The 12,653-nt window shown below is 39.2% G+C and overlaps 1 protein-coding gene across 1 annotated transcript in view; it reads right to left on the reverse strand.

Moving 5' to 3' along the window:
- The window catches only part of LOC122428651 (dimethylaniline monooxygenase [N-oxide-forming] 1-like), a 32,858-nt gene extending 20,988 nt beyond the window's left edge, over positions 1-11,870 (reverse strand). Inside the window, 1 exon segment of the mRNA XM_043448678.1 lies at positions 11,730-11,870. Within this exon segment, the coding sequence (XP_043304613.1) occupies positions 11,730-11,870 (141 nt within the window).
- Between the last annotated feature and the right edge of the window lie 783 nt (positions 11,871-12,653).

Below are 12,653 nucleotides of genomic sequence, written 5' to 3' on the forward strand. Positions count from 1 at the left end.
CAAACGGCCGGCAGTGTGTTCGGGCTAGTTCATTTTCTCTCTCTCTTTTGCTATCCCACAGTTTAAATTGAAATCTCACAAAAGCTCCCTCCGATTGTCCTCAGGGCACCCAGGCCCGGTCCTTACCCTAAGCAATGCCGCCCTCTCCTTTCCATTCCGCCCCCACTTGCTGGTGGTGGATGCGGGCATCTGGGGTACTTTTCTGCTGGGAGTTGCTTTTAGGCACGTAATCTGTGGGTTTCATTTATTTTTCCTCTTCATTAGGTTGCCCTCCGAGATTCAAACACTTCCCCCAGTGTGAGGGTTTCCTGGTGTTTGGAAACTTCCTCTATTAAGACTCCCTTCCCGGGACGGGTCTCCATCCCTAGCTCTTTTGTCTCTCTTTTTATCTTTTATATTTTGTCCTACCTCCTTTCAAAGACAACGGGCTGCTTTTCTGGGCACCTGATGTCCTCAGCTAGCGATCAGGAGTTGTTTTGTGAAGTTTGCTCTGCGTTCAATTGTTCTTTCAATGAATTTGTAGGGAAGAAAGTGGTCTCCCCGTCCTATTCCTCTGCCATCTTGGCTCCTCCCTACTCTCTCTCCTTTTAATTTTTAAACTTGAAATGTAAGACATGCATAGTAGTTGCTGTAAGGATTTAATAATAACATTATGCCAAAGACTGTAATGACCTTTGGTGCCAGAGGAAAACCAGAGCTGGATATTAGTTAAAGTGGTAAAAGTGATTTTATTCAGAGCCATTGCATTAAGGATAAGAGACCTCACTATAGAGCTGAGCTCAATTCCGAATACCATGTGGGCAAGTGGCCATTTATAGCTGAGAAGCAGGGTAGGGGTAAGTGGATGGAAAACTACTGAGAGGAAACATCAGGAAGAAAGATTCTAGCTAGGCGGACCTGAGAGGATCTTTCCTAAAGACAGGCCATGGTGGGTACTTCCCTGGTGGTCCAGTGGTTGGGAATCCACTTTCCAGTGCAGAGGAGGGGGGTTCAATCCCTGGTTGGGGAATTAGAATCCCACATGCCTTGGGGCAACTAAACCCACACCCTACAACTACGGAGCTTCTTCGTTCTAGAGGCTGTGTACTGCAGCTAGAGAAGTCATCTCACTGCAACGAAGAGCCTGCATGCCACAAGGAAGACCCAGCACAGGCAAAATAAAAATTAACAAGTTTTTAAAAAGAGACAGGACACAGCGATCGGACATCACCTGTGGGGTGGTGGTGAACGAGAAACTCAGTGAGATGATGAGAGTGAACAGATATAGAGGACAGGGGACGCTTGCTAAACTGATCTAGCAGGCCTCATGATAAAACTGGATTTTACGAAGAAGTGCACAGCGGGGCTGAGGAGAAGTTTCAGGAGCCTGGAGAGTTTCAGTTGTTCAGGAGAAGGTTCAGTTGTTTAAAGAATAAAGCTTGGTCAAGCAAAGAATCTTTGTCATTGCTCACAGTCTGCTCTCTAAGTCTTGGTTTGTATTCTTCTGATCATCTAAATGGGCTTCCCTGGTGGCTCAGATGGTAGTGAATCTGCCTTCTATGTGGGAGAACCAGGTTTGAATGCTGGGTTAGGAAGATCCCTGGAGAAGAAACTGGCAACCCACTCCAGTTTTCTTGCCTGGAGAATCCCATGGATGGAGGAGCCTGGTGGACCATGCTGCGGCAAAGAGTTGGATGCGACTGGGTGACTAGATGACATAACATTATCTTAATATTTGGAGACTCATATTTTATTAATCTGTAAGAGAAATATGTTTTCTGACATATTGGATTATTTTAGATTTCCAAGAAAGTAATAAGTTAAAAAGGGTATTGAAAATAATTTTAATATTTCTTTAAAAAATTAAAATTTTATTTATAGGATTAATGCTACAAGATTATATTGGAAATCTATGAAGAGATGCTACAGTTATTGAGAAACATTAGTAAAAGCTTTGAAATTTAGATTCTTTCTGTTTCAAAGAGTATCTGAGCTCAAAATGTTATATAGCTTCTGTGCATTAATGCTTCGCCTACTCCCACAAAAGCTTCTCATTATGCCTTGACAGCAGCTTGTCATCCGTTTGACAGAAATTTTACCCTTTGAGAACAACCAGATTTCAAGTTGTGGAGGTGTTTTTTTTTTTTTTTAAATGGGTGTTTTGGTTTTATTCCTTTCTTTCTGCATGCAGAGAGTAAGAGGAAATTCAAATCCTTAAAGGTAAAGAATTTAATGAGATAAATCTCATCATGTGATCCAAGGTATATTTTTTAAACATAATACTCTAAGTACTTTGATTTACAATTAGTTTACAACAAAGGGATAGCACATAATGAATTCAGGTTGAAATATCCTTTGCCATAGAACTGGTTACACATTTCCTCTTTGAGAATGGCTTTGGATTTCCATGGCATTTCATGCTATTCTTAGTTTTAAATCTTTGATTACAATAATAGCTCATTCATCTTAATTTCTCTCCAATCACCCTCACTTCCACACTTAAGAATCAATATTCTTAGTCTATTCTCAAGAATAGACCAGGATGGCTTGGGATAAATAAGAAATCCTGGGAACTAGATAAGTTATTAATCCATTTTTCCAAGTAGATCAGTCACAAGTTTGACTTAACATATATGACTGGCAACTCTAACTTCTGGCTTATGTATAGTCTTATATTTTGACATTCATTGGTTAATTCACACCTGTGTTACTCTCAGTGTATTCACTTATACTGATGCTACAATATACTAGTAGGTTCTGTGAATAAGAACTGCTGATTCTAGAACTCAAGTTAAGCAAATGATTTAAGTCAGATGATAAAAGGAAAACACTTCAGAAAAGCTATTTTGAAGGAAAACTTAAAGAATATTTCATAAGCTTCAACTTTTCATTTCTAGAAAGAATTACAAGTACTTCAAATATCTATAATCACAATAGAATTTGTAGAGGCAGCATCTGGTACAAATTTTAAGTGGCACTAAGAGCTTGGACTGAAACAAACAAACAAACAAACAAAAACAAACCCCAAACTAAAAATCATTAAATATTAAAATCATCTTCTGGAAATTTGATAATTACATATACATACATTGCTTCTATGTCACCATATTTGATTCAGAAATAGAAATTTTGTCTGCCAGGTGATGACCCAGCCAAGGTACCTTTCTTTTGTATTTTTAGAGAAGAAAACTAAACTTTTGAGTTTGCTAAGGTCATGCAACCAGACAGAGGAAGCCAGAAGTCTAATATAGCTTTGCCTAATATCACTGTTTTACTTGTTCCACCATATTTCATGACTTGACTTGGACAATTAGGCTGAGATTTCTGTCCTCAAAAGATGCTGTCTAAAGGAAAAAAACAAATACATAGACAACCTTTTATAATACACATGAAAAGCAGGATACATTTTGCTAGTTTCATGGGAACTTTAAGAAAAATTGCTTTATTATTACTTTTTACTGAGCTAAAATTGACCTATAACATTGGGTAAGTTGGACTTCTCTCGTGGCTCAGCTGGTAAGGAGTCTGCCTGTAGTGCAGGAGACCTGGGTTTGTTCCCTGGGTTGGGTTGGGAAGAGCCCCTGGAGAAGGAAATGGAAACCCACTCCAGTATTCTTGCTACCTACTCCAGTATTCTGTCCATGGGAATCCAATGGACAGAGGAGCCTGGTGGGCTACAGTCCATGGGGTCTTGAAGAGTCAGACATGACTAAGCGACTTCATTTCTATGTATTGTGTAAGTTTAAGGTGTACAATGTAATAATTTGATACATTTATATGTTGCAATAAGAGGACCCCTGTAGTGTTAGGTAAAACTATCACATCACATAAATATATACATGTACATATGTATACACATATATATACACACACACATATATATATATTTGGTGAGAACACAATCAAGTCTTATAGCCATTTTGAAGTGTACACTCTTGTTGACTATAATTATATTGTACATTATATCTTCAGGACTTTTTCATCTTCTAACTGCAAGCTTGTATCATGGGAACTTTTTGATGAGATCAACTTAGTATGTCTCGAAACCTCAGAGAAGATTTTGTTGAGGAACAGGCTTGAGAAGGAATAGAAGCATTCAAGACAAAATGGGAAGTAGGACATGATAGCAACAGGAAATAGTACATGTAAATCACTTGAAACATAAGAGAACATCTCAAAATCAGAAAGTCACAAGGAAGTACAGGAAGTACATGTGATGAAGAACCTAGAAAAGAAGAGGATGTGTAGAGTCTTCAAGTCTTAGAGATCATGCTGAGAATTTTGGACTCTATACCACAAGTGATTAGAAGTTTTGGGAGGGTTTTAATCATGAAAAAAAATCTCCCATTTACTCAACAAATATTTGAGTGCTTATTTTTCCCAGGCACTAATCCTATTCATAAATTAGAATTATTTCAGACAATAATATAGAAGACAGACCAGAAAAGAAAAAGACTAGAGGCTATTTCAAAATATCTAGGCAAAAATAATGAGACACAGTTGAGAAACAGACTAAATCTATTTCACTATTGGATTAACTATTGTCAGAGGGTAAAATGATTGTGAAGATGATTTTAGTAGCTATCTCTTCTCATCTTTCTCTCCCCTACCTGTGTATGTACATGCTTAATCACTCAGTTGAGTCTGACTCTTTGCGACCCTATGAACTGTAGCCTGCCAGGAACCTCTGTCTATGGGATTTCCCAGGCAAGAATACTGGAGTGGGTTGCCATTTCCTTCTCCAGGGGCTCTTCCTGACCCAGGAATCAAACCTGCATCTCCTGCATTGGCAGGTGGGTTCTTTACCACTGAGCCACCTGGAGATCCTATATATCTTAGGCTATTAACAGTTTAATTCATATCTCCCCCCACTGTTTTCTTATTTTCTTTACATTTCAAGTCCTGACCTTCACAAACATTCATGTAGAAGGGTAGATATGAGGAGACAGGCAAAATAGTTCAAGTAATTGGGTTCTATCATAAGACAGAGTTAATTTTTCAAAAATCTTTATCCATGCTCCCAGGACTCAGGTTCTGTGGTTCATAGTAGAAAACAGATTTCTAATTTTCTTATTAGACTTTATGTTTTAGAGCTTTTTAGGTTCAGAGTAAAATTGAGTGGAAGGTACAGAGATTTCTCATATGCCCCCACACTTGCATAGCCTCCTGCATTATCAACATCCCCTACAGTGTGTACATTTGTTGCCATGGATGAACCTACATGGATACAGCATTTCTTCCAAAGTCTGCAGTTTGCATTAGAATTCACTCTTGGTGTTGTATATTCTATGTGTTTCAACAAAAGTCTGACATATATCCAAGACTATAGCATCATACAGAGTAGTCTTACTGTCATAGAAATCTGATGTGCTCAACCTAGTCATCCCACCTGACAACTACTGATATTTTTACTGTCTCATAGTTGGTTTTTTCCAGAATGCTATAGAGTTGGAGACAGACAGTGTGTAGCATGTTCAGATTGGCTTATTTCACTCTGTAACATGCATTTATGTTTTCCCTGTGTCTTTTGCTAATTTATCTTCAAGAAGGTCTTATTTGGAAGCTTATACAAACACAATATTTCATATCATTAATATGTTTATATTCTTTTTCTCATTAAAATGAGATAGTTTAAAACCAATTGTTCACTAAATACCATGTGATTGCCTTCAAATTCCATTTAATTTATTCCTGTGTGCTATAAAAATATTATCATTTCTATGAATTTCATAATGTGAAAAAGGGTTGAGAAGTACTACTTTAAACTTCACATGAGGATTTTAAACCTGGGGCTCCTCAATGGATTTCAGTGGGTGGGTAAAATATGCAAGTGCCTCTTTTCCTGGAGAGATGGTCAGTAGTCTTTATCAGATTCTTCCATGTCCTTTCATGACTTAATAACTCATTTCTTTTTAGCTCAGAATAGTATGCTATTGAGGAGAAGTCAATGGGACCCCACTCCAGTACTCTTGCCTGGAAAATCCCGTGGATGGAGGAGCCTGGTAGGCTGTAGTCCATGGGGTCGCTAAGAGTCAGACAGGACTGAGCGACTTCCCTTTCACTTTTCACTTTCAAGCATTGGAGAAGGAAATGGCAACTCACTCCAGTGTTCTTACCTGGAGAATCCCAAGGACGGGGCAGCCTCATGGGCTTCCATCTATGGGGTTGCACAGAATCAGACGCAACTGAAGCGACTTAGTAGCAGCAGCAGCAGCAGCAGTATGCCATTGTCAGGCTATACCACCGAATACTGTCTACTTTATCCATTAAAACATTTACTATTAATTGTAGTCATTTAAAATTCTTGGTCTGAGAAGTCCAACATTTCTGCCACATCAGAGTCTGGTTCTAATGCTTGTTCTGCCTTTTAAAACTGTTGGCTTTTGCCTTTTGCTATGCCTTGTAATTTTTCTCAGTAGCTGAATGTGATGTATGAGATTAAAGAAACTTGTGAATCAGGCTTTAGTAGCGTAGTGGGGAAGTGTAGGGGGGACGGAAATGTTCTGCAGTCATATGATAAGGTCTCCCTCTGTTAGTGAGCCTGTGCGCTGGACTATGAACTTCTAAGTGCTTCTCAGAAGCCACACCCTACCAACCCTTCAGGTATGATTGGATAGCCGGGGTAGATGGGAACTGTGTATTTCCATTTCCACGTGGCTCACATGATAAGGAATCCACCTGCCAATGCAGAGGAGACATAGGTTCTATCCCTGGGTCAAGAAGATCCTCTGGAAGAGGAAATGGCAACCCGCTCCAGTATCCTTGACTGAAAAATCCTATAGACAGAGGAGACTGCAGGCTACAGTCCATGGTGGACTGCAGAGTGGGTTGAGCAGGCACGTACACTACCCCAGGTCAGTCAGGCCCTGATGAAACCAAAGCAGGTGAGCTCTGGTTAAATAGTTTCTCCTGAAGGCAAACCTTACTAGAGAAGAAAATATGATGTGTTTATTTCATGATGGTTACTCTGCTGGAAGCACAAGACTTTTCTCTATTTTCTGTGACAACCTGGTGGAGCTCCAGGAGGTAAAACACAAATTGTAGGGGCCCACTGGTGACTGGGTCCCTCTGGAGGTTTTATCTCTCAGAATTGTCCGCATGAACCGTTCCGCAATTCGTCAATTATAGCTCAGAGTTTCCCGCCTTGGAGCGCTGGTTCCCCTGGGGGTCTCTGGTGCAGTAAGTCGTGATTCTCTTTTGGAGCCAGCAGTTTGCTCTGTGGCCTTACTTCTCTCAGGGATCTAAGAAGAGTGGTTGGTTTTTCAGTTTATTCAGCTTTTACTTGTTAGGATGGATTGGCAGTGTCTACACTTCCTACATGCCAGACCAGAAATGAAGAAGTCTCTGACAATAGACTTTTTTTCTATTAATTTTATTAAGCGATGTATTAGGAGTAAGTAACTAGAAATAACTGTATAATTCTATGTTATTTGACATTCCTAGACCCCAACAAATTCCTAATTATTTCAGAGAGTGAGGTCATATCATGAGTCATATCTCTTTTATTGTTTTTACTGACTCCTCCCTTCATCTTCTTCCAAAAGATCACTCTACTATCTCATGGCCTTTCCCATGACAGTCAAGGACAAGAGAAATACACTATAGGCTTCTCATCTTACTTCTGTCTCTCCATCAACAAATGGCACCAGAAAACTCTGGGGAACTGAGTTTTCTCCACTTTGTTACTCACCTGATATTCTATAGTTTAAGAGCCAGTACTTTACTATACTATGGAGTTAGAAGAAAAAAAAAAAGTGTGGTGACACTGTATTATAGGATTCCAAAAGCTTTTGGTAAAGTTATAATTTAAGAAAAGAATTTGTAGATCCATTAGAGGCATGCTGAATTTGCAAGAATATGTTGAAGAATTCTGTCTTTTCATACCCATGTGCCCATAATTTGTTTAGTACAGTGCTTGACACTTCAGTTCAGTTCAGTTCAGTTGCTCAGTCGTGTCCGACTCTGTGACCCCATGAATCGCAGCACACCAGGCCTCCCTGTCCATCACCAACTCCTGGAGTTTACTCAAACTCATGCCCATTGAGTCTGTGATGCCATCCAGCCATCTCATCCTCTGTCGTCCCCTTCTCCTCCTGCTCCCAATCCCTCCCACTTAGGAACCCTCAAATGTTGGTGTATACCAAACAACATGTTAAGTGCTAGAGAATGACCTTCAACCAGAGCAGCAGGACTATCTTGTTTATTCTTTTATGCTCATAAAACTGACACAAAGGCTGACACATAGGGAGGGTACCCTGGAGTTCATACTGGAGAATTCTGTAACATCAATTTATTAAGAAGATATTTGTTTTTCTATTTGGATAACTCTAGCAATTCTATTTAAGCCATGGATGCAGATAGTCCCACACCATAATCTACTTTATTAGGATTATTAACTTGCAGGTGGATGTATGATCTGGAAACACTTCCCCTCAGTCTTTGGGTAAAAGTCTTAATGTTCCTTGTCACAAGATCAGATGTTTTTTATCTGGATATAGCTATTCAGGGATTTTTCTTTCCCAAGGTCTTAACCTGGGATTCAGTAACAAGTTTTATATATTGAAGGCTGACAACCAAGGGACCACCTGCTACAGCTTTGGGGTCCTTTATTCAAAGTTGTATTTGAACTGATGTTTCTGGTAACAACAGTATCTTTCCCTTTGGTAATGAAGGCAGAAACCCTTATCTAGAAGTATCACAAATCAAGCTTCCTTGGTGGCTCAGTGGTCAAGAATCCATCTGCCAAGCAGGAGTCCTGGGTTCAGTACCTGGGTTGGGAAGATCCCCCTGGAGAAGTAAATGACTACCCACTCCAGTATTCTTGCTAGGGAAATCCCATGGAGAGAAGAGCCTGGTGGGCTATAGTCCATGGGGTCACAAAAGAGTCAGACATGACCTAGCAATTAAATGACAACAATCACACATCAAAATAATTTTTGGTTAATTTATACTTGAGCACATAAGAAAAAATAAATACAACTGTTCTCTTTGAAGTAGAACTTGGTGGAGGCAGGTGGGCTAAGTCACCATTATCCCCACTACCACCAGCTTCTTCTCACTCCTATTGCTATCTGTACTACTCATTTGGTACTGACTGCTTGATCTGTTATTATCCCTTAATAGCTCAAACATTTGTTTCTACGACTTTATGGGGAACAAGCGATGAATAAGATTCACTTGGTATTCTCTCTTTGCAAGCTGAGAAAATTATTGCTAAGTGTCTGGAAATGTCAAAACCAAGTAAAATGTGCTTCGATCACTTACATATTCAAATATTCAATACATATAACACATGAACTGAGGCACAGAGTTCAAACTTTTCCCACCCTTCATGAGGGTGTATAAAGAAAAGAGGTTTAACAAAACTTCATCACACAGTTTCTGGAATTAAAAGAACTGGGCTGTTTGCCACACCCCACAGCTTGGAATGTAGAAAATCAGGATTTAGGATGTTTAAGACTCCAACCAAATTAAAATGATGCAAATCATTGCCTTAGATGGTGGAGAATGCCTGTCTTCCTCCTACGCAAAATGCCTGGGAAACAGGAAATACAAGTTCAGTGAAGATGGCCTTTCTGTGGTAGAAAATAATTGCCATGTGCCAGAGACCAGTGAATGAACATTATTGATATTTCTATGATCAAAGGATACTTAGCTTTGCTATTGTGACAGCTATTTGACTGCTTCCTTGCCAATCAACACAAGTTAATATGGTCATGGTGACTGAACAATTACAATGGAAAACACTTGCTTTTGATCCCTGCTACGGTGGATAAAAGAGCCAAGATATGTCCAGGATGCAAGTAATTCAGAGTTCTCTCAGAGGCATGTACAAATTAGAAAAACTGAAGTGCACTTTAGTCAATGTGGGAATTACGCTGGACAAAAAGATATCAGAAGTTTTAGTGCTCATTGCATTTTAGGGCTGTTTAGTGTCCTATTAGGGGATAATTTCCCACACTGTGTGATCTTGTTCGTAGGCAGCATTTTACTTCCTGCTACATAGAACACAGAGAACAGGGCACACCCTGGCCCTTAGAAAGTGATAATGATTTAATCCTTTCAGTTGGATTTTTCAAACATGACCTGGACTGTATTCAGTGATTCAAACAAGGATAGGAACAATTTACTCTGAGCATTAGCACCCATATCTGAGCCAGAGTGAAATGCTAAGAGATGCTCTTTCAGAAGAGCCTTCTATCAATATAGTTACTCCAGATATCATATATTTAGATAGACATAGATATTCTTAAGTATGCATATCCTTTAACATGTATATATTCTTAAATACATGTGTATCCTTAAATACACATTTATTCTTAAATGTCTTTCTCCTTAAGTATTTTATTTTCTATCTATGTATCTATCTATTTATTATCTTAAGCTAGCCACAAGATATTTCCGTTACTTATTTTAAGACAATGTCCTAACTGATACAGAGTATAGATGAAGTGAAGTGAAGTTGCTCAGTCGTGTCTGACTCTGCGACCCCATGGGCTGTAGCCTACAAGGCTCCTGTGTCCATGGGGATTCTCCAGGCAAGAATACTGGAGTGGGTTGCCATTTCCTTCTCCAGGGGATCTTCCCAACCCAGGGGTCGAACCCCGATCTCCCACATTGCAGGCAGATGCTTTACCCTCTGAGCCACTAGGGAAGCCCTATTTATTTATTATCTTAAGCTAGCCACAAGATATTTCTGTTACTTATTTTAAGACAATATCCTAATTGATACAGAGTATAGATAAACACACACAAAATATCCCAGGGGAAATATGGAGAAACAGTATTGATAATCTGGTCTAGATGTATGCAAAATCCTATAATATTCTGTCATGGGAATTTAGTAATCTATGGCAAAGAGTTGTGAAACTGCTAATTCCATCATCCTGTGTCCACTTGGGAACAAGCTCTGGGAGACAGCATGGTGGCCACCAAAGTATAACAGCAAGGCTTCAGGGCTCATGGTGGCATGGATCATTCTGATAGAATTAAACGGTTGAAGAAAGGGAATGACAAATTCAAATATCTAAATTTGGGAACCAGAAGTAGCTATTTAGCTGTTTTTCCCCCACCTTCCACCAAGCATCTTCTGCTGTCAGATTCTCTTTGCCTGTCTGATGGTTCTTTCTCAGTTGTTTAAAGATTTTTCTGTTACCATGCCACCTTAGTGATTTCCTCGAAGAGGAAGTCCATTATCCTCATGTCTCTCCCTGTCTCAACCTCATTCAGACCTGCTGCTAGAGTTAGGTGTCAGTATAATGAAGGAGATAAACTACAGATAAAACCTTGCAAGTTAGGTTGCAATCATACACATGACAAGGAATCAAAGACTTGTTGATTTATATTGGAAAAAATCTGGAGGACCTGTATAAAAACAGAGCTTAGAGTGCTCGAACAAGACTGAAACATTTTTAGATCATTGGAACCAGTTGCTAAGATAAAATTCTCTCTTGTCATCCTGTGAACATGGGTTCTTACATAACTTTGTTAAAACTTACTCATGATTGTTTTGAAGAAACTAATAGAGTTAATCATTATCTCCAAGTGACTATATAAGGAAACACATTTGAAAAATTACTAGTTTAATGGATCTTGTAATTTTGGACACTTTGTTAACTGTTCCCTTTTCAGTCCCTTCCTATCCTCCCCTTAGCTGCCTACACTTGGTTTTATTTTCCATCACAACTATCAGTGATATATTCAGTCTCACTAAGTTATGAAAAAAGATTAAAGAACAGCCTTATGTGTACCTTTAAAATTCTTCCATCCTCTTCTCTGAAATCCAGGTCTTTTCTTCCACCTGGCTCCAGCAGGAGGAGGGAGCTGAGAGTGAAAATATCAAAACCTGTCTTCATATACTCATTATATACCTCTCTTCTAGACTGCTCCATTCCTAACTCACTTTTCTTTTCCAATAAATTAATTTTGTTTCCTTTCACCACTAAAAGTTGCCCTTGAAATGGGTCCCAACACTCATACTTTTGATAAAGTGTCCTTGATAATAATTCTCTGGGAACTGTTTTAGAGAATAGCAACATTGCTTTCCATAGATTGTAACATATGGCAATTTAATGATTTTCAAAATAGAAAAAAGTAATGGCAGTAGTTGTTTTCATGAAAGAAAAAAAGAACAGAGATAATCAGAGGTTTAAAAAAGTTATCTGCAAAGGGCCATAAGATACAGAATTAAAATTTTTAAATTTACTCCAGGTGGAAAAATTAAACTTTAATGTGAAGAATTAGTATGGGAGCAACAGTAGGATAAGACTGAGAAAGGAAACATAGGAGAGTCAAAAAAACATATTCTCTTGGACAATCTCAAAAAAGAATACGTGATAGATGGATTGTGATTGTTGCTGTCCCGTCACTCAGTCGTGTCCAGCCCTTTGCACCTCCATGGACTGCGGCACCCCGGGTTTACCTGTCCTTCATTCTCTTCTGGGGTTTGCTCAAACTTGTGCACATTCAGTCAGTGATGCCACCCAACCATCTCATCCTCTGTCACCCCCTTCTCCTCTTGCCCTCAATCTTTCCCAGCATCAGGGTCTTTTCCCATGAGTCAGCTCTTCATGTCAGGTGGCCAAAGTATTGGACCTTCAGCTTCAGCATCAGTCCCTCCAATGAATATTCAGGGTTAATTTCCTTTAGGATTGAGTGGTTTGATTTCCTCGCTG

Source organism: Cervus canadensis, chromosome 27 (assembly GCF_019320065.1).
Source record: "Cervus canadensis isolate Bull #8, Minnesota chromosome 27, ASM1932006v1, whole genome shotgun sequence".
Taxonomy (NCBI): Eukaryota; Metazoa; Chordata; class Mammalia; order Artiodactyla; family Cervidae; genus Cervus; species Cervus canadensis.